This window comes from Taeniopygia guttata, chromosome 4A (assembly GCF_048771995.1).
Source record: "Taeniopygia guttata chromosome 4A, bTaeGut7.mat, whole genome shotgun sequence".
Classification (NCBI taxonomy): Eukaryota; Metazoa; Chordata; class Aves; order Passeriformes; family Estrildidae; genus Taeniopygia; species Taeniopygia guttata.
The window spans coordinates 836,366-862,123 of record NC_133029.1 but is presented as its reverse complement, the minus strand read 5'-3'; the positions used below and the strand labels follow the sequence as shown (position 1 = coordinate 862,123).

At 62.3% G+C, this 25,758-nt stretch overlaps 3 protein-coding genes across 13 annotated transcripts; 1 reads left to right on the top strand and 2 right to left on the bottom strand.

Moving 5' to 3' along the window:
* Window positions 1-291: 291 nt before the first annotated feature.
* Window positions 292-7,485, top strand: CSTF2 (cleavage stimulation factor subunit 2). 9 transcript variants are annotated; one of them, XM_072929013.1, is made up of 15 exons: window positions 292-447; window positions 602-680; window positions 1,597-1,766; window positions 2,250-2,386; window positions 2,494-2,613; window positions 2,709-2,785; window positions 3,089-3,105; window positions 3,404-3,466; window positions 4,516-4,575; window positions 5,184-5,325; window positions 5,691-5,842; window positions 6,141-6,403; window positions 6,762-6,887; window positions 7,029-7,154; window positions 7,276-7,485. In XM_072929013.1, exons 1-14 carry the CDS (start codon window positions 390-392, stop codon window positions 7,149-7,151), a joined length of 1,587 nt encoding a protein of 528 aa, XP_072785114.1. In that variant the 5' UTR covers window positions 292-389; the 3' UTR covers window positions 7,152-7,154; window positions 7,276-7,485. The 9 variants fall into 9 exon arrangements, with proteins under 9 accessions (XP_072785114.1, XP_012428452.2, XP_072785115.1 ...); XM_012572998.5 differs by having other exon boundaries at window positions 2,709-2,864; window positions 2,982-3,105; XM_072929014.1 differs by lacking the exon at window positions 4,516-4,575.
* Window positions 7,486-7,992: 507 nt separating this feature from the next.
* On the bottom strand, window positions 7,993-25,470 carry NOX1 (NADPH oxidase 1). 3 transcript variants are annotated; one of them, XM_072929017.1, is made up of 13 exons: window positions 25,358-25,470; window positions 11,581-11,676; window positions 11,080-11,190; window positions 10,918-11,002; window positions 10,700-10,842; window positions 10,443-10,624; window positions 10,108-10,246; window positions 9,926-10,018; window positions 9,534-9,760; window positions 9,292-9,454; window positions 9,060-9,206; window positions 8,729-8,853; window positions 7,993-8,549 (listed from the first exon to the last, which is right to left on the bottom strand). In XM_072929017.1, exons 1-13 carry the CDS (start codon window positions 25,436-25,438, stop codon window positions 8,423-8,425), a joined length of 1,719 nt encoding a protein of 572 aa, XP_072785118.1. In that variant the 5' UTR covers window positions 25,439-25,470; the 3' UTR covers window positions 7,993-8,422. The 3 variants fall into 3 exon arrangements, with proteins under 3 accessions (XP_072785118.1, XP_030128250.4, XP_072785119.1); XM_030272390.4 differs by lacking the exon at window positions 25,358-25,470 and adding an exon at window positions 12,673-13,607; XM_072929018.1 differs by lacking the exons at window positions 11,581-11,676; window positions 25,358-25,470 and adding an exon at window positions 12,673-13,607.
* Window positions 13,751-25,498, bottom strand: XKRX (XK related X-linked). Its single transcript, XM_041716127.2, has 4 exons — window positions 25,358-25,498; window positions 19,257-19,611; window positions 16,529-16,788; window positions 13,751-15,095 (listed from the first exon to the last, which is right to left on the bottom strand). Exons 2-4 carry the CDS (start codon window positions 19,547-19,549, stop codon window positions 14,350-14,352), a joined length of 1,299 nt encoding a protein of 432 aa, XP_041572061.1. The 5' UTR covers window positions 19,550-19,611; window positions 25,358-25,498; the 3' UTR covers window positions 13,751-14,349.
* Between the last annotated feature and the right edge of the window lie 260 nt (window positions 25,499-25,758).

The window sequence follows — 25,758 nt, the reverse complement described above, 5'->3', positions numbered from 1 at the left end:
GCCGGAGCGGCATCCCCGGTGCCGGGGATCCCCGAGGCCGCTCCCGGTGCCGGCGGTACCCGAGGCCGCTCCCGGTGCTGGCGGTACCCGAGGCCGCTCCCGGTGCCGGGGATCCCCGAGGCCGCTCCCGGTGCCGGCGGTACCCGAGGCCGCTCCCGGTGCCGGCGGTACCCGAGGCCGCGGCAGCCCGTTGCGGTCCCGGGCAGTCCCGTTGCGGTCCCGGACAGCCCGTTGCGGTCCCGGGCAGTCCCGGCCGGGTCCCGGGCAGTCCCGGCCCGCTGCCGGCAGTGCCGGTTTCCCGCCGGAGCGCTTTCGGGGCCGTTGCCGTGGAAGCGGAAGCGGAAGCGGAAGCGCGGTCGGAGCGGGCCGGAAGCGGCGCGGGCGGCGCGATGGCGGGGCTGTCGGTGCGGGACCCCGCCGTGGATCGCTCCCTGCGCTCCGTGTTCGGTGAGGCCGCCCGCACGGGGAAACGGGCACCGCCGCCCGCACGGGGAAACGGGCACCGCGCACGGGCAGGGCAGGCGGGGGCCGGCGGGTTTCGCCCCTCGCCGTCGGGGCCGGTACCCGCCGCGCTGACCGGCGGCACCGTCTGTCTCCGCAGTGGGGAACATCCCGTATGAGGCCACGGAGGAGCAGCTGAAGGACATCTTCTCGGAGGTTGGGCCCGTGGTCAGCTTTAGGTGAGAGCGGCCGCAGGCCTCGCCCGGTGCCCCTGCTCGGCGCACACCGAGCCCCGCGGAGCCGGCCTGGGAACCGTGGGACCGGGAATCCTTAACGCTGGGAAAGGGCCCTGAAGCCACCCAGCCCCACCGCTCCCTCCGCACTGCCCGGCCCACCGTGCCCCCGGTGCCACACGCACACCGTGCACACCGCTTCTGGCCACCCGCGGGACCGTGACTCGGCCGCTGCCCGCTGTGCTGTTTGAGAGCCGCTTTGGCGAGGGAACTTCGCCCGATATCCCGTGTAAACCTCCCCGGGCCCCTCCAGGCCGTTTCCTCACAGAGAGCAGCAGCTGCAGGGGTTGTGAGGCTGTGCCAGCTGTGCTCGGGGCAGAGGGACCCGGTGGCCTTGCCAGGGTCGCCTGGAGATGGAGCACAGTGCCCTGGGTACAGCAGGTTGCTGTGGGCACGCAGCTCTGGGCTGGAGGAGCTGCCCTGCTGTGCCTGATAAGTGCTCAGGGCTGTGCCAGGGTTGACTGGAGATGGAGCACAGTGTCCCGGGCACAGCAGGTGGCTGTGGGCACGCAGCTCTGGGCTGGAGGAGCTGCCCTGCTGTGCCTGATAAGTGCTGAGGTGCCGGTCAGGCTCTGTGCTCCACACTGCCATCCCTGTGCCCCCACAGGGCACCAGGCTCTGGAGAGCTCTCCGTTCAGGTTTTGGGGAGCAGCCTGTGCCGTGTGGGGTCATGGCAGGCACACAGCTGGCACTGGTGGGTGTCCTGCCCCTGCAGCCTCGGGACCAGCTGTGCCAGGAGCCGCAGGCCCTTTGGCTTTGGCGTGGGTCGACTGCTGCGTGCCTTGGGCTGCCCTCCCCGTGTGCCCCGGAGCGAGGGCTGCCCGCAGTGCCCTCAGCAGCAGCATTGCTCTCCTCTCGCCAGGCTGGTGTACGACAGGGAGACGGGCAAGCCCAAGGGCTATGGCTTCTGCGAGTACCAGGACCAGGAGACGGCGCTCAGCGCCATGCGCAACCTCAACGGGCGCGAGTTCAGTGGCAGGGCGCTGCGCGTGGACAACGCCGCCAGCGAGAAGAACAAGGAGGAGCTCAAGAGTGAGTCGGCCTTTGGGGTCTGCCTCAGGCCTGGGCAGTGCTGCGGGGCGGGCTGGGTCTCTTCTGCCAGGCTGGCAGAGCTGAGCTGCTCTCAGAGGTGTTTGTGGGTAGTTCCCCGGAGGGATGCATGGGCTCAGCTCTGGGGTTTCACTCCCAGACGATCACAGAACCACAGAATTACTTAGGTTGGAAAAGGTTTGTAAAGATCATGGTCCAGCCTTTGACCAAACAAACTGCATCAGCTAGACTGGAGCACTAAACACCACATCCAGTCTTTACTTAAACGCTCCCAGGAACAGTGACTCCACAGCCTCCCTAAGCAGCCTGCTCCGATGCCTAATCACCCCTTCTGGGAACAAATTCCTCCTAAGGTCTCCCTGGCTTTGCTGGCTCCTTTTCCCCCGGTGGGCTGGTGCTCCCCTCCTGCTGAGCTGTTCCATGCGCTGTTCGTGTCGCAGTACCAAGTCACCAACTGTGTTGCAGGCTTGGGCACAGGTGCACCCATCATAGAGTCACCCTATGGGGACCCTGTCAACCCAGAGGATGCCCCTGAGTCCATCAGCCGGGCAGTGGCCAGCCTGCCACCCGAGCAGATGTTTGAGCTGATGAAGCAGATGAAGGTGAGTGCAGGTGCTCCCTGTGTGAGCGCAGCTCCTCCCGCCACTGCCTGCACCCTCCCAGCCGTGTCACGGCCTGTCAGAGCTCTGATCAGTGCCTGTTTTCCCAGCTGTGTGTCCAGAACAGCCCCCAGGAAGCCAGGAACATGCTGCTGCAGAACCCCCAGCTGGCTTATGCACTGCTGCAGGCCCAGGTGGTCATGAGGATCGTCGACCCAGAGATCGCGCTGGTTTGTCCCTTCTGCTCATCCGGGGCTGGAGGATACTGGTGGTGGCCTTTCTGCAGTGGCAGTGGAAATAAACTCCTCTCTCCTTCTTCCCCTAGAAAATCCTGCATCGCCAGACCAGTGTTCCTCCTCTGATCCCGGGCAACCAGCAGGCAGTGCCAGGGCCGGGGCCTGGGCCGGGGCCAGGGCCTGGGCCGGGGCCCAACGCGCAGCTGAACCCGCAGAACACCCCGTCATCCCAGCCACAGCCCATGGTAAGAGCCTGCACAGCACAGGAGCTGTGCAGGAGAAATGGGCAGTGCCAGCTCTCCCAGCTGGGGCACGTGCCCAGGTGTCGGGGTGTCCCTGACATCCAGTGTCTCTCCGGGCAGGGCGGGATGCACGTCAATGGTGCTCCTCCTCTGATGCAGCCACCCATGCAGGGGGGAGTGCCAGCCCCAGGACAGATGGCAGCCCCTGTGCAGGGCCCAGGCCCTGGCCCCATGGCTCCAGGAGGTGAGTTTGGGCTGAGCTGCCCCACCTGTGAGCACACAGGTCCTGCAGACACCCCCCTCTGCTTTCCCCCTAACCACAGCGAGAGCACGTGTAGTCCTGTACTGTACATTGTGGTTGTGCTGCTGCCAGAGGTGGGCTGCAAAGTTGGATTGTCCCTCAGGGGGAGCCAACGCCAAGGGAATAAATCTCCAGATGCTCCCCGAGGAGCTGGGAGCAAGAAGGTATTTGGGACCAAAGGACCAGGTTAGTTATCAGGGATGGCTGAGGAGGGGTCTGATCTCTGCCTGTCCCCTCTCAGGTGGGATGCAGCCACAGGTTGGGATGCCGGGTGCAGGGCCTGTCCCCTTGGAGCGTGGACAAGGTAAAGCAGCTGTGTAGTGCTGTGTGTGGCGTGAGCCTCGCTCCAGTGAGCAGTGCTGTGCCCCAGCTGTCTGCAGCCTGGCTGTGCCCAGCCCAGGTTTGTTCATGAGGCACAAGGCTGTGGTAGCAGCTCCCTGTCTCCAGGGCTCAGCCCATGTCCCAGTTGGCTCCCAGCTCACTCTGCACCGTTGTGCAGCCGTGCCCTGAAGCCAGGAGAGCTGCCCGCCCCACCGAGCGGGATGTGTCTGTGTTTTCCGCCTCTGTGAGCCCGCGTCTCTCGCTGTGCCTGTGCGGGCAGGCAGAGCTTGCTCTTCTCTGCTCCTTGTCCTGCTCCTCCGCTGCCCGGGCGCGGGAAGCCGCCGGTCCTCCCGCGCCGGGCCCAGCAGAGGGAGCTGGGTCTCCGCTTGGGCTTGAGGCTTGGCAGGGGCTGGGCGGACTCGGCTTTCCCTCAGCAGGCACGGTCTGTACGGCCCGGCCCTGGGACCCGATTCCTTACGGGTCACACCTTGCCATGCGTAGGTTAGTACAGCCCCAGCGTTCCTGTTGTCCCAGGAACAACACCTGCAGACACCTGTCACCTCTGTTGCCTTGACTTCTAGGCCTTGTTTCAGCAACGTGCAAATCTAGTCTGAGATCCTTTGGCCTTAGGGTTAGCTGGCTCTCATTTTCTTTGGGGTGGGCACTGTCTTCCTGAAAGCTGTCTGATAGTTCTTGGCACCCAGAAGGTTTTGGAGAGCAGAAGCTGGGTGTGCGTTACGGGGCCAGCGTGGCCCCCCAGAATGCCGCGTCTCTTGGCAGGACGTCTTCTCTGCCTGCCTCTGTCCCTGAGTGAGGGGAGGACCGTGCCACGCTGGCTGTCCTGCCTGTGGTGACAAAGAGGTGTGAACGGAACAGGTTGATAAAGCCAGACTTGCAACGTTTTCTCTGTATTTTTTCCTGGGGACTTCAGGATGCGTGATCCTGCAGGCAGCACTGTCCCCAAAGCTGGTGCGTGTGTGCATACACTATTTACGTGTCTGCTCTTTCCCTCTTTTCCTGCTGCTTGCCCAGGGAACCTGCAGCTCTCGCCCGTGGGACCTGCCAGGCCTGCGTCTATCGAACGCGTTCAAGGTACCCCAGCACCAGCTCCCTCTTCCCGTGGAGCTTGTTGTGGAGTGTGCAGAGAGCAGCTCTCACCCTGCTGTTCTCAGGGCCAGGGACTGTCTGTCACTCCTTGTAGCCTGACAGCAGTAAGAGGAGATGAAGGAGGCAGGATTTCTTCTAGGGCTACAGGAGACAACAGGCTAGAACCGTGCATGGAGCCCCCAGTGGAAAGGAGAGCCTGTTTGGAAAGGGCTTTTGCCTAAGATCCAGCCCCCTTTGACACTGTACTTCCAGGAGCCTGTCAGGTCTTGCTTTGCTCTTGGCCCCACGTCAGCAGGGTGTTGATGCCCACACTTGTAGGGATTGCCATGGGGGCACTCATGCTTGGTTTGGCCCCTGGTGCCATAAGAAACCTGAAATAAAACCCGAGAAGAAAAAGAGAGGAATAAAATTGGCAGCCAGGGAAGGGGCTTTGGTGTGCTCCAGCCTCGTGTGTGGGGCTGTGTCCCCAGCAGACAGCACGGCTCAGGGGAGCAGCGTGGCTGCCCCACGCCCGGCCTGAGAGTGCCGGGGACAGTCTTGGCACGGCACTGGTCATGCAGATCCTCACGAGCTCTTGTGTGTCTCCCTGGCAGTGCCCATGCCAGACCCGAGGGCCCCTATGCAGCGTGGACCTCTACCTGCTAGTGGCCCGCCGCCCCGAGGCCTTTTGGGAGATGCCCCGAATGACCCTCGCGGAGGGACCCTGCTCTCAGTCACTGGAGAAGTGGAGCCCAGGTGAGGGGAGAGGGAAGGAGAGGAGCCCTTGGCACCGTCCCCTGCCCAAGGGTAGCCTCTCGCTGAGGACAGGGATGGCACCAGCCTTCCGGGAGTCGCTGCTGCCTGGTCGGAGGCCTGTGTGCTGCCAGCCGTGGGGGCCGGCCCGTTTCCCCGGGGAAGGGACATCCCCGGGGCGATGGCAGCTGCCCTGTGGCATGGGGCCACCAGCACCCATCCCTGTGCCAGCCTCACCCTCCTCCCCTGCGGCCGGCTTCGGGGGCACTCCCAGCGCTCTGCCCAGACCGTGCCAAGCCAGTGTCTGATTCACACTCTCTCGCTTTTTCTCCTCCTCCTGCTTTGCTCTCCTCGTCTCTCTGCGTCAGAGGTTACCTTGGGCCGCCCCACCAGGGAGCCCCTATGCACCATATGCCTGGTCATGACAGCCGTGGCCCCCCCCATGAGATGAGGGGGGGACCCATGGGAGAACCCCGACCACTGATGGGAGAGCCGCGGGGGCCCTTGATGGATGCTCGAGGTGAGAGAGGGGGCATGAAACACTGGGTGGCTTGGACTGTGCAGGCAAGAAGTCAGAGCAGAGCCGGCTGCCCCGACCCAAGGCATAGGAAGGGGGTTTGGGCAGTGAAATGACTGACTCCAGGCGAGGAGGGACACTCCCAGGGTGCAAGGGACTTTCTCCAGGCATGTCCCCTCTGCCCCCAGCCCTGCACGTCTCGGGTGCTCGCTGGCCCCCAGACGGAGGCGGCGGCAGGCTCGCTCCCACGCTCCTTGCAGCGCCGCTTCCTTCAGGAGCTCACCTTGTGTTTCCTCCGCAGTTGGAAGAGATCCCCGAGGGCTGGAGCCGCGCGGGCTGGAGCCGCGGGTGCTGGAGGCGCGAGCGCTGGAGGCGCGGGGCCTGGAGCCGCGGGTGCTGGAGCCACGAGTGCTGGAAGCCAGGGCCATGGAGGCCAGGGGCCTGGAGCCCCGGGGGCTGGAGCCTCGAGGGCCCGGTCCCAACCCGCGGGGCCCGATGCCTGGTGGGATACAGGGTCCTGGGCCGCTTAACATGGGAGCCAGTGGCCCGCAGGGGCCCCGCCAGGTACACACGGCTCTGCTCGGCGTCCTGTAGGCTGGGGCTGGGTGGGGGGTGTCCCACAGAGCAGCAGCTCTGGGAAGCACCAGGCTTTGGGCACTAGCTCTGAGGGGTCAGGGCATCTGTCCCATTTCCCCAGGCACTGCCCATCAGCTGGGGACAGGACAAGGCTCAGGCCTCTCCCCACCTCTTCTGAGACACAGAAAGGAGCACAGGAGTTGGGAGGGGAGAGCACATAAAATGCACTATCTCTTCATGCTCAGGCATCTTCAGTCATCCATCTGACCATCTGTTTTACCTTCCTGAGTTTGTATTGCTCTGTCTGGAAACTCCCCAGTCCCTAACCCCTCTCTTACTCCCCCAGGTTCCTAACATGGCTGGGGCAGGCATGCAGGGAGGAGGCATACCTGGGGCAGGAGTCCAAGGGGCTGGTCAGCCTGGAGGCTTTAGCCCTGGACAGAGCCAGGTCACGCCCCAGGACCACGAGAAGGTGAGAGAACAAAAGGGAAAGGGTGAGACAGTAGGAGCAACACTTCCTGTAGCCTTTCTGTGGCGGGGTCAGCCCCTCCCTAGCTCTGGTACGCTGTGGCTGCTCTGACAGGGCACATCTCTGACCCCTCTTTCCCCACAGGCAGCACTGATCATGCAGGTCCTGCAGCTGACAGCAGACCAGATCGCCATGCTGCCCCCAGAACAGCGGCAGAGCATCCTCATTCTGAAGGAGCAAATCCAGAAATCCACGGGGGCACCCTGACAGGTGATGTCCTTAACCTGCTCTCACCCTGTGCCTGTTCCCCTCCAGCAAAGCAGAGCTGCCCAGGATGGGACTCTGCCCTGCTTCCCTCTGTGCTGAGCTCACCCTCCTCTCCTTTCTGCAGGCACAAGATGGAGATGCCTTGTGCCTGGATAGAGATGGTGCTCCATGGCAGCTGCTTCCCATTGCTACCTGAGCTGATGGTGCATTTTAGCAGAGGTTATGTCACTCTCAAGAGGTTTTTCCCTCCAGTTCATCCTATTTTTTTTTTCTTTTTTTTTTTTGTGTATGTTTTATGGTGTTTGAAATAAAGTGGGAGGAGAGTTTGAGTAAATCCATGTCCCTGGCTGCCTTGTTTGGTCTCTCATGGAGGCCAGAGTGGAGTGTTGTGTTCTGAGGGCAGTGTGGCCTGCCTCCAGTCTTATCTGAACCACTTGCCACCCTCCCTCCTCCCCACACAGGGCAAGAACTAATCATGGAATTTCTTGTGCCATGCTGTTTACAGGGGTCTAGGGGAAGGGCAGGACAGAGAGCTTGGCTTTCTATTCCTGCTGGGCAGGCAGGAAGGGCTCTGGATCCAATTGCAGTATCACTTTCCACGCCAGCCTGCTCAGGGAGCGGGGTTTCCCTCTCTGCACATGCTGGTGGGAGCTGCAGTGGGAGCAGAGCTGTGAGCTGGGTGCAGGCTGGCTCTGGGGTGCCAGGGTGGCAGCGAGCCCGTGCTGAGGGGTGTCTGATCCTGCACCCCAGAAGGTTTGCTATCAACCAGCTCTTCTATTGCAGCCCTGCAAGGGCAGAGCATGGGCTACTTTGTACCTGCACAGTTGGGTCACCACGGGGCTTTCATTACAAAGAAAAGGAAGTTTAGTTTATTCTTATACAAAAGAATGTTTAAACCCTGAGGGGCACGTTTGGCCCCTGTCACCTGCATGGATGCCCACGTCCCATCCCCATCCAGCGGTTCTGCCCAACCCACTGGGCTCCCACTGCTTCCCACTGCTCCAGCAGCATCAGGGAACGTGGCTCTGGTTTCCCAGTGAGGGGGCTGCGTGGAGCTACAGGCCCACTTGCTCCATGAGGATCCTTGTGCAGCAGGGCAGGCAGGCAGCAGTCTTTGAACCTGGGATTTCGCATGGAGACGGGGAACCTTGCTGTGTCCTGCTTGGCTTCAGTGCATGCAGGGATGATGCTTATCCCTGGCCTTGCTTTGGAAAGGCTCGAGGCAGTACAGGCAGGGTCCCTGCCTGCTGGGGCGCCAGCCTCGCTGCCACTTAAAAGTTTTCCTTGTTGAAGTAGAATTTGACCTTCCTGGGGTCCAGGCTGGAGTGCTGGTGACAGGACTTCTGCAGGCTCTTTGCCAGGGCCTCCGGCCCACAGAGGAACACACCGACCACTGACCTGCAAACAGCAGGGGCAGGTCAGTGCCAGGTGGGCAACTCGGGGAAAAGGGATTTAAAAGATTTCCGGGCTCCCTGCCCGGGATAGCACACCTCTCCCAAAGCCAGCCCAGTGCTGAGTGCCAGGGTAGAGGGCATGCCTCTGACTCCAGCATCCTGAATTCCATGCTCAGTTCTCACCTGGGGTGGGCTGCAGCCACCGCTGCAAACTCCGTGTTCCACATGGGCCGCCCGAAGATGGTTTTGTGCCTGAGGCCCGTCACTGTGTCCGTAGCGGTGTCGAAGCGCAGCGCCACGTTGTTGGCCTGGGCAGGCAGGGATGGTGAGAGCCCCAGGCACCACCCATGAGCCCTCTCAGTCCCTCACCACAGAGGAGCATCCATTTTTGGTCCCACCAAACCCTCTGCCTGGACTTAGTGCCTAAAAGCCGTTGTCATGCTCGCCCTGCCCGTGCTGGCTTGGCCACCCCGTGTCCCCCTGTTGCAGCCGTGCCAGCCTGTGCTTGACTCACAATGTTGGTGTCCCAGCCAGTGAGGAAGAGGCGGTAGGTGAGGAAGTCTGCCTTGCCCGACTCAGCCATCTTCTGCTCCAGTGAGGCAAGCAGGTCGTTGAACCAGGCAAAGGCTCCTGTGTCCCGGCAGAGCCAGTAGAAGTAGATCTGGGATGCAGGGGCAGAGGGGTCGCTCAAGGTGGAGCAGAGCCAGGGGAAGAACCCACAGCTGGTCCCGTGGGACACTCTGTACCTTCTTGGTCTTGAGGGTCTGGTCAGCCTGCTGGAACTTGTACCAGATGGACTTGAGGATGGAGGCAAAGGGCGTGACGCCGATGCCCGCTCCAACCAGCATGGCCACCTCATACTGGAACACGTCTTCGCTGGCCGTGCCAAAGGGACCGTCCACCTTGACCCTGGCCAAAGCAGGGCCCGGGTGAGAGGTACGGCCTCCCCACATCCCTGGCATGACCTGCTGGGCGCTCCCCAGCCTACCTGGGAGTTTCCAGCTGGAAGGTGTCGATGAGACGCTCTGTCCAGTCGCCAGCTGCCCGGACATGGATGGAGAAGAAGTCCTCCTCGGGTGCAGAGGTGAGGGTGAAGGGGTGCCACTCCAGCGAGGAGATGGTGGGGCAGTTGACGAAGATGTACTGCCCCACCTCCATGCAGAAGCCCTTCTTCTGCATCTGCAGCTCCAGCACGCGGGCAGGGTGCATGACCACCTGGGGGCACGGGCAGGGCTCAGCGCCCAGCCTGGCCCCTGTCCCGAGGAAGGGGCTGTGCCCGTGGGCCCTGCCTGCCTCCCCACAGCCACCACGGCGAGGGGCTGTGGCACCGGTGACCCCAAGGGTCGGAGCTGGCAGAGGAACAGGCCCTGCACCACCCACCTTGGTGACAAGCACCTTCTGCTGCGCACGCCAGACCCGCAGGATCCGCTCAAAGACATAGAGGACGATGGGGGCGAGAACCCACTTCCAGGACTGTGAAGATGGAGGAGAGCAAGGATTGAGCAGGGCCAGAGCGTCCCAGAGCGTCCTTCTCCCCCAGAGCCGTGCCACCACTGCCCTACCTCGGCAGGGATGCTCCCGAACTCGGGGTCTTTGCAGCAGCTGTGGGTGCAGTTCTGCCCCCGCTGTGTGAGGTACTCGGCGCAGTGATAGGGGTGCACCTCTGCCATGCTCTGCTCCGTCTGCCCACGCACCAGCCCGCTGCAGGGAGGTGAGGGATGAGCCCAGGGGCCAGCTTCTGCTCCCGCCAGGGCTGAGCCATGCTGCATGAGGCCAGCTGGGCCAGCCCGCCCTGGCCATGGCAGTCACAGCCCCAGTGTCCCCGCAGCTGCCCCACCAGGGCTCTGTGTGCCCTGCCCCTCGCTGCCTTGCCCTGGGCAGCCGTGAGGAGCCTTACGCGATGCCGTGGATGACGAGGCCGGCGAAGTAGACGAGGAAGAGGTGGTGCGTGTACCAGAAGAGCTCAAAGTAGTTCCTGCGGATGAACTCGGTGGAGGACGTGACCATGAGGATGAGTGCCAGCGTGATGATCACCCCCGTCAGCCCCGGGATGGTCGTGAAAGCCACGTACTCGACGGTCTGCAGGGGCAGCAGGGTGGGTTAGGGGAGCAGGGCACAGGTGGTGGCGGCTCTGGGTGCCAAGGCCACGCTCACCGTCTGGTTGGAGTGGATGGGGTTCAGCCACTTGCTGCCCTGCAGGTGCACCTTGGAGAGGACAGCGGGGAGGCTGCCGTCGGTGGCTTGTTGGCTCTGGTTGTAGCGCTCCAGGTTGAAGAGGTGGGCGATGGTGTGCACAGCTGGGCAGGGGACGGGCAGTCACCCACCGGGCAGCTCCCGGTCCCCACTGTTGCCCCATCCCAGGCAGGGGGTACCTGTCAGCAGGGCCAGTGCGTAGGCCACCAGCTTGTGGAAGGTGAGGTTGTGGTCCAGCTGCTTCCGCAAGGTCCGCCTGCAGCACTGCCGGGAGAGGCAGCGGTGTCAGGAGGGGACAGGGCTGGCACGGCCACGCTGGCTGTGCCACCACGGACACTCACCGAGCAGGTGCCCCGGAGGAAGGAGAGCAGGTTGCGGCACACGGGCAGCAGGATCAGCATGCTGTTGAAGTTGAGGCACTTGGCTGACGCTCGAGCCCATGCCAACGCGGACTGGGGAGGAGAGAGGGGTGAGCACCACTGGCCTGTCGTGCTGGGCCAGGACTGGGTCAGGATGGGGCCAGTCAGTGCTGAACTAGGCTGGGAACTGGGATGGAGAGATGCTGGGCTGGCATGGGGACTGGGAGGGATGCCAGGAGAGGACTAGGGGCGGGAGATGCTGGGCTGGGCTGGGATGCTGTTGGGCTGAGACCAGACAGGGATCAAGACAGGGACTACTAGCATGGTGTAATGCCAGAGCACAGAGCGGGATGGAATGATGGTGGGCTGGAAGAGAACAGAACATGGAAGGGGCGTGGGGTGCTGCAGCCCCCACCCCACTGCAGCAGGGCCCCGAGGGGCTCGTCTGCCTGGGCAGGCAGGGTGCCCTGGGGAGCACCTTACCCCGAGGATGGCCCTGGTGTAGAAATACCGCTCGTCCCGGTCAAAGAACAGAAAGTAGTAGGTGAAGAGGAAGATGTTGATGCCCAGCCAGGCTGCCTGTGGGGGAAAGTCACAGCCTGGTGAGGGGCCCTGTCCCGGGAGTGTCTCCCACTGCAGCAGTCAGGCCGGGTGCAGGCAGAGGTGTCAGGACACACAGCGTATCCGCTTCCTTGGGAGCTGCCCTGTCACGCACGGGGCTGGGACACAGGGTCAAAGGTGGGGACAGCTGTGGGAGCCTTGCACACCTGCTGTCTCGTCACACACTGCCCTGTGCATCACCCGTGCATGAGGAAGGAGGAAAGGCAGGAGCAGGCAACACCCACGTAACGGCAAAGGCAGATCTGGGTGCTCAGGACTGTGTGGGAAAGATTCTGGGACAAGGAAGTTTCACAGGGAGCTGGTGCACCTGGTCCCACTGTGCTGCTGTCCCCTGCCTAACCCCACTGCAGCCCACACTGCCGCCTCTCACAGCCACTGAATTTTTGCAGAGGTCCCAAAAAAAACACCCTGCTGTGTATTTGGTTTTTGGCTGTTTTCTTTTTCTTTTTTAAGTAACTTAAAAAATTAAAATAGCCCAACTGTCAGTCAACCCCCATGTTCCCAAGCATTCACAGCTCCTCACGCAGTGCTGAGCAGCCGATGGGTGCTGGCCAGGCAAGCTCTGTTACAGCAGAGATGCTGCAGCACGGCACTGGCAGATGGTCCCTATGGTGCCAGCTCCTCACCCTGCCACAGCTTCTCACAGGATCCTCCTCCTCTCACAGGGGGAGAAGAGGCACGTGGGAGGCTCCCAGCCAAAGTGGCCAGGCAAAGCAGCAGCATTTTTAAATTTTCCAGGACCCCCTTTCCCGTGAGCTGTGTTTTCCCCAAGAGTTCAGTTTTGCAGAGCCCATCCCTCCCCTGGCCACCGGTGTGCGCGGGTTGGCGAGCAGAGGGGATGCTCGTGTCTCCCCACAGCCCAGCCCAGGACAGCTCATGGGTGCCCATCTCCCCTCTGAGCCCCCTGAGCCCCCGTGCCTGGCCCCCGCTGCGCCCCCAGCCCCACACACTCACCAGGATGGTGGTTGAGACCCAGTGGCTGACCAGGCAGGTGCCCATGGTGCCCGTGCCAGCGCTGTGCCCGCCCGGCGCTTTATGCAGGCAGCGGGCGCTGTGAGCGGCCCGGCCCGGGAACGGGACTTTCCCCTCAGGAGACTTTAAGGAAATGCCGCTGCTTTCAAAGGCCACCACCTTCCAGGAAGGCAGGGCTGACCCAACCGGCCAACACCGAAACGGGCCCCTTGTGCTGGCCGGGGATGGTCCCCCCCGAGAGATCCCCCGTGGCCCCACGGCTGGGTCACACAGGGTGTCTGCCTGCTCCTCCTGGGGTTTTGCAACCTCTGAGGACAAAAAAGGGCTTTTTTTGTAAGGCAGGAATGTCCTGGGAAGAAGTTGCGGAGAATCCAACCTGGCTCAACAGCTCAGTTTTCCCTGGCCTCCCTCACTGCCCGTTTTGCAGGGAAACCACCAGAGGAACAGAAGCATCCTGGGGGCACGGCGCTGTGCTGGTGCCAGGATCCAGCCCGGGCATCCATTACAGGCTGGGTGATTTAAGACCGAGCACCCAGGGCTGCACCCAGGGCTGATGAGCATCCTCAGCCCAGCACCCGAACTGAGCTGACCCCAAAATTGGGTGCTGGGGTGGGGGTGTCACACTCCTGGTTTGGGGCCAGGATGTCTGGGTCCCATCAGCACCCACTGCCACTGCTGTGCCAGCCACCCTTCCCTTCCTGCCTGCCCCCACTGCCGGACCCTGAGCCCTGGGGTGTGCAGTGCTCCAGCTGGGAGCAGCAGCCTGTTCTGGGCCCCTGAGCCTGGAGGAACAGGTCAGACAGGCTTGCTCCTTGCTGGCATGCTGCTCTCTCCTGGCCTGCAGCCATGGCCGTGCTGACGGAAGCACAGGATGAGGCCAGCCCCGATCCTCCATGCTCCTGAACCTTACCAGCTCCACCGGGGGGCTCCCCCATCCCCCCTTCCCGCTGGCACAGCCCCGTTTCGGTGCCTGTAAAGGGGAGTTTTCCGTGGGCAGCAGGTGTGTGCACCCCAGTGCCGGGTCCCCACCCTCGCGTGAGTCACTGCCAGCACCCAGACGCGCAGCACAGCAAAGTTTCTTTACTGCTTAGAACAGTCCCATGGCACCCACGGCCCAAGGTCACCGTATGCACCACAGCAGCAGGTGGGGTGTCGGGGCACCCCAAGGGCTGTGCACCGTGTGGCAGCCAGCTTGTGGGGCAAATGTTGGGGCACCCCATAAGCTGTAGAACTGTAGAGTCATAGAATAGTTTGGGTTGGAAGGGACCTCTAAAGGCCATCTAGTTACACTCCAGAGATGGGCACGGACATCTTCAACTAGGCCAGGTTGCTCAGAGCCCATCCAACCTGGCCTTGAATGTTTTCAGGGACGGGACATTCACCATTTCTCTGGGCAACATGTGCCAGTCCCTCACCACTCTCATTGCAAAAAACTTCCTTGTGTCCAATCCAAATCAACCCTCCTTCATGTCCATGTGAGTGGTCCTGAGCAGGCAAGCACACTCCTGTCCCCCTGCCCCCATGGGGATGCGCTGGGACCTGCTGCCCCTGCAGGACCAGGCAGAACTCGGCCCGTGCCAGGAGCATCCCCTGGCTGTGCGCAGCCCTGTGCTGCCCATGCCCGTGTCCGTCGCTGCCTGGAGGAGCCGGGCCGGGGGCTCAGACGATGCTGTGCCTCACGCCGGGCTCCAGGGGTGCCTGGAGGCACAGCGGGGTCCCGGGCGGGCGCCGGCGGCAGCAGACGCAGTGCAGGAAGTCAGCCACGTTGTGGTGGAAGAGCTGGCGGCAGGGGTGCAGGTACTGGAAGAAGAGCAGCATGAAGTAGATGCCCAGGCAGTAGCCGAGGAGCAGCTGCAGCACCAGCAGCGCCGTGCAGACGTTCTCATAGACGTCGGTCTTGAAGAAGTACCAGAGGATGACGAGGGCCGTGTTCTCCGCCAGCCGGGCCACGTAGTACACGGCCAGGCGGCCCCAGTTCTGCGACTTGTCGATGAGGTCCCGGTCGGCCAGCTTCAGCTGCACGGCCGACCAGCAGAACATGTTGATGCTGGAGTAGAGGAGGGTGAAGGCACACAGCACCACCACCGTGCCCAGGCGGCTGAAGTTCTTCTCGACGTTGTCGGGCAGGCGGCTGCCGCTGCGCCAGAACTGCACCCAGGGCAGGAAGAAGACCACCAGGAGGTTGGCCAGGGCGATGGGGATGATCCAGTGCTTGAAGACGGTGCTGAAGAGCACGAGGACGGCGATGCGGGTGGAGATCTCCAGGCTGCGCCACAGCACGATGCAGAGGAAGGCCAGCGGCCGCAGCTGCACCTTGTAGTCATCGTACTTGACCTGGATGGCCAGGATGTTGCAGACCAGCGCTCCGTAGGTGACCGACACCAGGCAGACGGCCATGAGGACGGCTGCAGAGGGAGAGCAGGGCAGTCAGGCAGCGTAGCAGACCTGGCTCTGTCCGGCCTCTCCGCTGCCTGGGGTGCAAAGGGTGGGGTGACACTCCAGGTGGGAAACCTGGGTGCCAGTCCTGGGTGGGCAGAACAGGGTGCCAAACCCTGGGCTCACAGCAGAGGGCTCAGCGTGAGCACTGCCAGAACAGCTCATGGATGGTGGTGACAGTCCCCGTGATGAGGTGGCTGTGGGGGAAGCTGCTGGCAGCAGGAGGCTCAGGACCAAAGGTTCTCCCTACACCAATGCCTTGGCCAAATGGAGCCATTTCTGCAGTAGGGCCGTGCCCCAGCCCCCCTGCCCTGTGCAGGAAATGCTGCTCAAGGGTAAGCAGGGCACAGTCAGTGCTGCGAGGGCCCCTCTGCCTTCATCCCAGCCAAGAGGTGCAGCACCGTAGCCCCAGAGGCATCCCAAGAGCCAGCCCCGTGCGAGGGCTGCAAAGCCAAGGTCATTTGTAGGGAATGCCTCAGCTGCTCACGTTCAGCACAGCCAGGAATAGCATGGAGACAAACAGAAGAGTGCAGCTGGTCCCATCCATGGTGGCTGCCAGCTGCAGGGCTGAGCTGACACTCCAGCTGCGAGGGAATCACCCAAAACACATCATTTGGTATTTACTTCCTGCATCTACTGCTAGAGCAGCACTGGCACTCATTCTTCCTGTGCGTCTGCAACTCCCCAAAATGCCTTTGCAGAGGGCTGTGGCAAATTAGGGGGTTTCCATGGGGCATCTCCTGTGCTTCCCCTTCCATGCACCTGCTGTGGGCACAGGTGACAAGGTCTGGGCCCCCAGCACTGCTGGGAGTGCGGGTGGGTGAGGGCAGCTCCTGCACCCAGCGCTGTAATTGGAATGGTGCAGGGGCACACCTGCGTGCCCAGCTCGGTGCCAAAATGGGAGTTAAAAGTTTGCTCTGGCATATCCACCCCCAAGCACACAAACATCCTGGGAGCAGGCAAAGGAGCCTCGGAGTGGGAGTGCTGGGCTGGGAGCTCTGCTGTTGGAAAATGTGCAGAAATAGACACAGAGGGGGGACTTGAGGGAAGCCAGAGCCTGTAGCTAGATGGAAAAAATTAATGGGGACTGGAGCAGGCTAGGGCAGGGACCTGACCCTCTTATGAGACATGGCACTGGGTGGATGGCTTGGTTCTGGAGGGCAGATATGAGCACGGGGCTGGGAGCAGAGCCTGGCACCTCTGGCACGCCTGCTCTTTCCCATTTGCAGAGAGCTGCTGAGTGCCCAGCTCCTGTGGGTTGAGCTCCACATTTTGGGCAGTCCAGTGGAAGCCGTGTCCCGGGAGGGACTTTTTGGATCGCCTGGATGCCACATCAGCAGCAGCAGCTGAGGAGCTGCCAGGGAGCCCTGGTGGGGTTCCTGGGGAGCCCACGTGCCCTTACCTCGGGCGACAGGGACGTACTTCTCCAAGACGCTGATGTAGAGCTGGAGGGTGAGCTGCGGGGTGGAGCCCAGGAAGGCCTGGATGACGGCCATGCGCTTGAAGGCGTTGCGGTGCGTGGCCAGGCGGCGCTCCGAGTGACCCACCTCCTGCTCCATCTCCACCTCGAAGCCTTTCCGCAGCCGCCGCTTGCGGGTGATGGTCACGTAGGGCTCCTCCTCCCGCCCCGACCAGCAGTACACCACCAGGGCCTCCACACACCTGTGGGGACACGGGAGCTGTCACCCCGCTGTCCCCTGCCACCCGGCCTGGTGCTGACCCGCTCCCGCCAAGGGCAGCCCCAGCGTTCGGGCAGTGCCCAGCAGAGCTGCGGGCACCCCCTGACTGCTCACAGCAGCACCGTGGGGATGCCCCGGGGCTGCTCCTCTGCCCCAGCACTCCGTGAATCATGGGGAGCAGGGGGCAGCAGCTGCTCCAGCGAGGGTGAAACGGCTGCTGGGAGAGGTGAGCGGCTCTGCTGGGAGCTGCAGCTACAGGAAGGTGTTAATCGCCCTTGGGATCTGTTTTCCCAGCTAGCAAAAACCTCTTCCTCTAAGCAGAGGCAGAAGAAAGTCTGAAATATCAGAGTAGAACATCAGAGTCGTCTTTGATCTCTCATGTTGAGCAGAAGAAGGCTTCCACGCTTCCTCCCTGCTGGGGACGGCAGGAAGGAGGGCGCAGGGTGAAGCCGTGTGTGGCACGGGCAGATAAGGCAGCGCTTCCGCAGCCCCTTCTCTGCAGGGCAGGGCTGTGCCTTTCTGCCGGGCCTGCAGGGACAGGGGCACCCCCGAAACCCTCCACACACACAGAGCCACGGGTGGGTGTGCGTGGCCAGGGGGATCTCCTTGGCTCCTGCCTGGGGACAGCTGCCTCTGCAACCAACAGGACATCATTATTTATGAGCGCTTATCAGGACAGCACAAATTGCTGAGTATCAAACCCAAAGGGAGGGAGGGTTTAGGATAAATTCTCTGGGCAGATCAAGCCAGCACTCATGGCTCATTGCAAACTCTAATGGGAAAACAGTTTCACCCCAAAGGCCCAGCTTGAAGGGTAGTCCCAGGTGGCTCCCTGTGCCCTGCCAGACCTTCTCAGCAGGCTGGGCTCCAGCTCCAGCCCGAGCAGCCGGCTGGAGCAGCCCTCCCCGGGCATCCCCGACCAGCTCTTGCAGCAGCTGGGCAGCACCGGCCCCATCTCAGACAGCCTCGGCTGGTGTGCTGAGAGCCACAGCATCCTGTGGGCCAGCACAGCCTGGCAGCACCGAGGCAGGGCCCCAGGTGGCTCTGAAGTTAAGACATGGTGATGGGGACACATCTGGCTCACTGTTCATTCCCAGTGAGAGAGGAAGTGCGGAGCAGCCAGGGTGGTTTTGGAGCCCTGTGGGTAGAACAGCCCAAAGCGTGGCTGCTGGTCTGCCCGTGGGAAGGAGCCCCACGGAGGTGGTGCTGTGCCATGCCTCCTGCCTGTGTTCTCATGGAGCAGGCTGCCCGGGGTGATGACAGCCAGGGAGGCACCGCAGCATTCCCAAGGAATGAGGGATCAGCTTGTGCAACATCCACCCACCCCCTCACTGTCCTCTTCCCAGCACAGCCCAGTGGCCCCACAGTTCCCATGCCAGCCCCACTCCTGCACCTAGCTCTTCTCCATGTCCCATAACTCCCACTGAGTGCCGCTCCTGGCCCTATGCAGGACATCCCAAAATCCCACTGTGTGCCCAAGAGCATTGTCCAAACGTTTGCTGAACGCAGGCAGGCCAGGTGCTGTGACCCCTTCCCTGGGGAGCCTGTTTCAGAGCTCCACCACCTCTGTGTTCAGAGCTCCACCACCTCTGTTTTCAGAGCTCCACCACCCTCTCTCTGGGCGTAAAACCTTTTCCTGACATCCAATCTAAACCTCCCCTGATCATCTCCATGCCGTGTCAGTATTCACCCACCGGGGATTCCCCCTGTGCTCCCAGCACAAGCCCAACCAAACCCTGGCGAAACCAAGAGGCGGAGTGACTCGCTGGCTGTCCCCCAGAGCCGGAGCAGAGCTTTCCCAGCAGCGGGGACACAGCAGGCTGGCAGAGCCGTGTCCTGCCCGGAGCGGGGCACAGCAGCGGGGACACAGCGGGCTGGCAGAGCCTGGAGCGGGGCCGGGAGCAGCAGCGGCGGGGAGGAGGGACGGAACCGGCAGGAGCAGCTCTGGGCAGATGGCCACGGCCACACGGTCCCGGGTGCCGGTCCTGCCCGGCGCCGCTCCTGCTCTCACCCGCTGCCCGCGGCCCTGCCGGGCTCTGCGCGTTGGTGCCGGGGGTACCGGGGGTGCCCGGGGGTGTCCGGAGGTACCGGGGGGTGCCGGGGGTACCGGGGGGTGCCCGGGGGTGCCCGGGGGTACCGGGGGTGCCGGGGGTGCCCGGAGGTTTCCGGGGGTGCCCGGGAGTACCGGGGGGTGCCGGGGGTGCCGGGGGTGCCCGGGAGTACCGGGGGGTGCCGGGGGGTGTCCGGAGATGCCCGGGGGTCCCCGGGGGTGCCGGGGGGTGCCGGGGGGTTTCCGGAGGTGCCCGGGGGTGCCGGAGGTGCCCGGGGGTGCCCGGGGGTGCCCGGGGATGCCCGGGGGTACCGGAGGTGTCCGAGGGTATCGGGGGTGCCCGGGGGTACCGGGGGGTGCGGGGTGTGCCCGGGGGTGCCCGGGGTCCCCGCCGCGCTCACCTGATGACGGGCCCGAGCTGCAGCAGGTGCATGAGCAGGACGAGCGGGCGGTCGCGGCTGAGGTCGCGGTGCACGAAGATGAGGGTGAGCTGCACCAGCACGGAGGGGCAGAGCACGAAGAAGACGGTGAGCGCCAGCCAGAAGCGGTCGTCGGAGTGGCCGTAGGAGAGGCAGAGCACGGCGGCCGCCGCGCCCTCCCCGCAGAAGAGCGCCGTCGAGAAGACGATGCCGAGCGGCAGCCTGGCCCGCGACGGGGCGGCGGCGGGCGGGCAGCCCCCGCTCGGCCCGTCCATGGCGGCCCCGGCCCGGCCCGGCCCGGCCCGGCCGCTCAGCCCCGCCGCGCCGCCATCCCGGGCTGCACGGAGAGAGGAGCCGCGCTGCGGGGCGGAACGGGGCGGGGCGGGGCTGCCCCGCCGCACCGAGCCCCGACGGGCGGCCCCGCACGGCCCCGGCACAGCCCCGCACAGCCCCGGCCCCGCACGGCCCCGCACGGCCCCGGTGCCCCCCGGTCCCCCCGAGCCCCGCACGGCCCCGCACAGCCCCGGCCCCGCCGAGCCCGGGACCCCCGGCTCCCGGTGCCGCATCCCTGCCCCGGCCATCACCCTCCTGCTCCAGGACCCCCTCGCTGCCCTGTCCCGGTCCCCTCCAGGTGTGCAGAGCCCTGCCCCAGGACAGCCCCACCTGCACCTCTGCCCCAAAACCCCTGTGTGGGACCGGGACCTTCTGCCGAGGACTCCCCATCTCTGCAGGGAAGCGCCGCCCTGGGGTGGCCGGGACCCACGGCCCAGAGCCCCCCAGCACCCACCTTGGGTCCCCCTTCCCAGTCACGGTGCAGACAATCCCTGTCCTACCCCTCGGGTGTGCCCTCGGGACTTTGGGGCTCTCCCCAGGACCCCCCTGTCAATCCAGGCCCAATCAATTCCTGGCAGTTCCAACACCCCAAGGTGCAGCAGCACATGGAGGGTCCTGCCAGGGGAGATTTGTTAGGTAGCCCCAGGGACACTGGGGTCCCAGTGCGGGGCAGGAAGGATGCCAGTGTGGGTGCCAGCCCTGCCTGAACCAGAGAGCTGCCAGAGAGCTGCCTGCACCCGCCAGCACCTCAGATCCGGGGCCTGACCCCAGCTCCAGACCCAGAAATGGCACCACACGGTCCTGCGCTCCAAGGGCAGCGTGTGGCAGGGAGGGTGTTGTCAGGGCAGGGAGCATTTTGGTATCTTGCAAGACAAGCTATGTCAGGGACACCCTTTGGGTCCCCCAGTGCCTGGTGTGTGTGTCGAGATTTGGGAACGCTGTTACACGGGAGATGATGTGTCTCCTGTATCTTGCATTTCCTGCCTCCACCCATGACCTTGTGCTTTCCCATCACCTTCAAGGACCTGCCCTGGAGATAATGGGATGTGTGGGCTCGCTGACAGAGCCAAAGCTCCCAGCGCTCAGCCCCCTCCCTCTGTCTGTCCCACCTTGGTCACCCTCCCAGGGGTGGGAACACGAGGCTGGGCTGCCCCACCCCGTGGCCATGGGGGTCCCTGCTGTGCCCCCAGCAGCAGCCATGCCCACCTCTCGCCAGGAGTGGTGGTGAGGGCACAGGGGGATGAGCACACGCTGTGCTCCCTGAGCACCCACAGCCTGCCAGAGCCCCCAGTCCAGCCTGGGCACACGCTGCCTGCCTGGGACACGTGGGACACGGCAAAGAGTGTCTGACATTGTCAGTTTTCCCCACTTTAGGTGGACCAGGAATTTTTAGGTAACTTGTAAAAGGCTCTCAGTGCTCAGCCCTTGACAGCCAGGCCAGTCACAAGGAGGTGCCCACGTTAGCAACAGAGACACTGTCCTTGCACCTGCCCCACGCCAGCAAAAGCACAAACCTCCCAAAGCACATGCACAGGAGGTTTCCCCATTTCACCAGGCTGGAAGCATTACCAGGCTTATCAGGCTGAGAATAAAACTGCCTGAGACTTTGGAGGCCATACCTCCCCCAGCAACAGCTCCCACACAGAAGCAATCCCTGTCCCTGCAGCTGCTCATAGCTTCTACTCCCAAATTGAACAGCTGCTCTGGGAAACCACAAACCCCATGAGCTCATGGGGACTGGCCTGACTGGTGGGGACAGGAGATCTGTGTGTGAGCCCTCAGCTCTGCTATGACAGTTACATATTTTCAAGGCGTTTTTGGAAAACAGCCTCTCCAAATAAACCCTCTGGCAGGGCAGAGGGTGCAGGCAGCAGTGTCCAGGCCGACTGGCGATGGTGACCAGCTGGGGTGGGAGCTGTGCACGGGAGCTGTGCCTGGCTGGCTGCTGAGCCAGTGACAACACATCCTGTGGCACTGCCAACTGTACCCACGGCTCTGTATGAGCAGCAAGAGCAGCGTGCCATTTGTACCATTTATGCAACTTCCACTTATCCTAATTAAAAGCATTCCCCAGGAGTCTGGCAGGTCACCAAACCCTCAGCTGAGCAATGGCTGGGCATCAACTCATCATATTTTTAATTTCAGCTTCCCCTGCTTCATGATGAAATACTTAAGAGGAACTGTCTAAGCAAGCAAGAATTCCAGTCCTGTATCCGTAAGCCCCAGCAGCCATCAGAAGGAATGGAGAGACAAAGCCTCACAGCATTTTGCACACCAGTTATTATCCCATTTTCTGTCCCAAGCACGGAGCAGCAGGAGCTGTTCATGCTGCGAGTCACCTCTGCAGCCTGACCCCACCTGTCCTGTGTGCTGTAAACAGCAGACAAGCCATAAAATGATGTGGGTCACAGATAGCATCAGCCAGAGCTCCTGTCCCACTGCCCTGCCGCTCCCTGTCCCCGCCAGCCCCACGGCCACACCTCTGCCTGCCAGCCCAGCCCAGCCCAGCCCAGCCCAGCCCAGCTCAGCCTGCACAGACACCCGGGGCCGCCCCTGCCCCCAGAAACTGCCTGGAGCAGTGCTGCCCTGGGCAGCAGGGCCGGGCCAGGCACTGGGACCCCCTCCCCAGGGGTGCCCCTCCACAGCGGATGAATTCCGGACCGGCAGAGCCCGTGGCTGCTGCTGCCCCTCACTCTGGAACCCCCAGAAGCAGAACGGCCCCTGGGGGTGGCACGGAACCACAGGATCACAGGATCATGGAATCATGGAATCAGGGAATCACGGAATCATGGAATCATGGAATCATGGAATCACAGAATCACAGAATCACAGAATCACAGAATCATGGACTCATGGAACCACAGGATCACAGGATCACAGAATCATGGAACCACAGGATCACAGGATCACAGAATCATGGAATCACAGAATCATGGAATCATGGAATCATGGAATCAGGGAATCAGGGAATCACAGAATCACAGAATCACAGAATCATGGGATCACGGAATCATGGAATCAGGGAATCACGGGATCACAGGATCACAGAATCACGGAATCATGGAATCAGGGAATCACAGAATCACAGGATCACAGGATCACAGGATCACAGGATCACAGAATCACGGGATCACAGAATCACAGAATCACAGAATCATGGAACCACAGAATCACAGAATCACAGAATCACAGGATCACAGAATCACTGAATCACAGAATCACAGAATCACAGAATCACAGAATCACAGAATCATGAAATCACAGAATCACAGAACCACAGTATCACAGAATCTTCTGAGCTGGACAGGACCCACGAGGATCACTGGGGATCCCCAAGGCACCTGAGTCTCACTACCACATGTAGATGTTGATTTTCCTGTCTCTGCAAGTGCCTGCCCTGCCCTGGACAGCATCCCAGCTTCATTAATTTCTTAATCCCAGCCTCTACAATTTTTTTTTTAATCCCAGTGTTCACACAGCACACTTTGCACAAAGGGCAGTGGGGTGGTGACCTTCTCTGTGTGAAAGCACAGGGTTTCTGTGCAGCTTTCCCAGCCCCTCGGATGTGCCGGGACATTTGTGTGTGGGAGCCTGGGCTGCACAAGGGGTGGAAGCAAGCTTCCTCACCGGCTCTCAGCCTCAAAATAACCCTGTCTGCCTTCCACATGCCTGCCTGGCGGCTCAGCTCCTGTAAAAGGAGGAGAGAAAATGGTTTGGAAAAGACAGGGAGCTCCAAGCCAGACCCTGAAAGAGCCCAGGTGGGAGAGGTGCCAGAGTTCTCCCCCAGCTCTCTCCAGGCCCCGGGGCGGGCACCACTCCCAGGGTGCTGGTTGGAACATGCTGAGCGCTCTGCTGCCTCCCCAGATCCCCAAATATAGCCCTGCACATGCAGCCCTGCACTGGGAGGGTGCCTGGCTGCAGAGCTGCAGCTCCTCGGCAGCGCAGCCTGCACTGGGCATTAACCACACAGCCACAGAGGGGACGTGAGGGTCAGCAGAACACCCCGCTGGGTGCTGGCCGAAGTGGCAATCACAGTGTGCCCCAGCTCCATGGGGATGTGAGAAGGGGACACGGTTTTGTCCCCTCAGCCCAGACCGGCAGGGCTGGGAGGTTCCCGGGAATCTGTGAGCTGGGAATTTTTGTCTTAGTTTGGAAATAGCTTTGCAAATGACTGGTTTCCACAGCCTAAACTGTTTGGATTTCGCATTGCTTTCACAGTAACTCAGCTGTATTTTTCCCTGCCCCAGCAGTCTGTGGAATAGTTTCTGGTTGGGGGAATGTTTATTCCATTTGCTTCATCATGCAACTGCTTTGACCACTCCAGTTCCTCATGCAGCCTCACCCTGACCCTGCTGGGAGAGGATCTGGTACCTGTGCTGAGGACCTCACCCTCTGAATCTCACTGGAGGCTGTGCTGAGCCCCCTGGGTCTGGGCACGGGGCTCAGTGCTGCCAGAGGGTGCCTGCAGGCACAGCACAGGCCATGCCAGCTGCCTCACACTTCAACTCTTTAACAAGAAAGCAGAGTTACCTTTGGGTGCATTTATAGGTCTTTGAGATAATTACACATTTTGAAGTCATGCCTCCTTGGCCAGAGTCCCAGCACAGGCAGTGGGTGATGCTGTAACACTAAGCCAGGCAGGAAGGGTTAAAATTACCTTTAATTAACTGATTCCTCTGGTCCCTGCTGTAAGAGTATACAGCCCTGGCAGAGTGCTAACCCAGCCAGGCTGTGCCTGTGGTGCCCTGGGCATCCCAGCAGGCAGGAGGAACAGTTTATGCGTGCTTTTCCCACGCAGGAAAGCAGCAGGAGCACCACGAGGCTCTCAACAAAACCACTGTAGGAGCCTGGGCAGGGCTTGTGGCCATCCCAGGGCTTCCCAGAGCTGTGGGCATGGGGCAGGAACAAGGAGGCAGCTTGTCCTGCAGCAGGGAGCAGAGCAAACAGCGCTCAGCTCCAAGCCTCTCCTAGAAATTTGTGTATGCTTTGGCTGGGGAGCTCCCTGCCAGGAACTGGGTGAAAAGCAAACACCTCCCTGCATGCTTCCTGCCTGCTGCTGCCTCCAGCACAGGGTGATGGTGCCGGTGTGAGGGAGCAAAGAACACTCGGGGAAAACCACCTCCCTTACCCGAAAGAGCTCAGGGAATGGATGCCCTCAATGGCAGCATGGCAGTGGGGCACAAACCATCCACTCTCCCCAGCAGCACACTGAAAACCTGCACCACGGTGCCCCAGTTCCTCCCCAGCAGGTCTTGGTGTCACAGGCTGTAAATATCCCGTGTTCCAGCCTGACTGGGGCGTTTGCCTGTAATTAGCTCTTGGGATTTGGGAGCTGGTGTGATCCGGGGTTAGCGCCAGGCACCAGCGCTGTGCTGGGATTTAAAGGGACAATGTGGCTGTTCGCAGAGCTCCCAGCCCAGAGCGCTGGGACACACTGAACAGAGAGATCAGTCTCTGCTCAAAGCCTGTGGGTGTCCTTGCCCACCACAGGTCCCTTTTCAGGCAGAGTTGCTGTGCTTCCAGGCAAAGCAGAACCACTTGCTAGTATTTCTGCCAGGACCTTTTGGTCTTTGCCATCACCTCGGCTTTGGTGCCACCTCAGCTGAAGGCTCTGCAGGCAGCCCCTGTTGCCTGCCCGCCGTGTTCCCTGCAGACCATCGCTGCCCAGCCCGAGCCCCCCGGCCGTGCCCCAGCTCTGCTGCCTGCCCCGGGTGCCCGGTGGGTTCCCCGTGCCCGAGGGCCGTACTCACGGGGTCAGCGCAGCCGGGGCAGGGCAGGGCAGCCCGCCAGCCCGCGCCCATCCGCGCCCATCCGCGCTGCTCTCGCCTCATTCCCTCTCCGGTGGCACTCGGCGGGCAGAAATAGCCCCAAAGCACCTGCTGCCTTCCGGGAGCGATGCCAGGGCCGGGCAGCCCCGGGCACTGCCCTCCCTGGGGCTCCTGCTGGCGCTGGCAGCACTAGAGGGTCCAGCCCAGCGCCGTGCCGGGGCACGCTCTGGTTACGGCTCTGGCGAGGAACATCTTCATGTATCTGCCAAGAAAATAAATTCTGCCTTGGAGTTTCTCACCTGGCAACAGTCACCAAGGAGACGAGAATGGCTGCTGCGGGTCCCGCTGGCACCGCCCGGGGAGGCCCTGGCAGAGGGTCAGAG

Coding starts and splice junctions, on each gene's coding strand:
- XKRX (XM_041716127.2), bottom strand. CDS start 19,549: ATGGACGGGCCGAGCGGGGGCTGCCCGCCCGCCGCCGCCCCGTCGCGG. Junction 16,789..19,256: donor CAGCTCGGGCCCGTCATCAG/GTGAGCGCGGCG, acceptor GTGTCCCCACAG/GTGTGTGGAGGCCCTGGTGG. Junction 15,096..16,528: donor GTACGTCCCTGTCGCCCGAG/GTAAGGGCACGT, acceptor CTCCCTCTGCAG/CCGTCCTCATGGCCGTCTGC.
- NOX1 (XM_072929017.1), bottom strand. CDS start 25,438: ATGAGGCGAGAGCAGCGCGGATGGGCGCGGATGGGCGCGGGCTGGCGG. Junction 11,003..11,079: donor TCCTCCGGGGCACCTGCTCG/GTGAGTGTCCGT, acceptor CTCTCCCGGCAG/TGCTGCAGGCGGACCTTGCG. Junction 9,761..9,925: donor AGAAGGTGCTTGTCACCAAG/GTGGGTGGTGCA, acceptor CCGTGCCCCCAG/GTGGTCATGCACCCTGCCCG.
- CSTF2 (XM_012572998.5), top strand. CDS start 390: ATGGCGGGGCTGTCGGTGCGGGACCCCGCCGTGGATCGCTCCCTGCGC. Junction 2,614..2,708: donor TCGACCCAGAGATCGCGCTG/GTTTGTCCCTTC, acceptor TTCTTCCCCTAG/AAAATCCTGCATCGCCAGAC. Junction 2,865..2,981: donor CATCCCAGCCACAGCCCATG/GTAAGAGCCTGC, acceptor CTCTCCGGGCAG/GGCGGGATGCACGTCAATGG.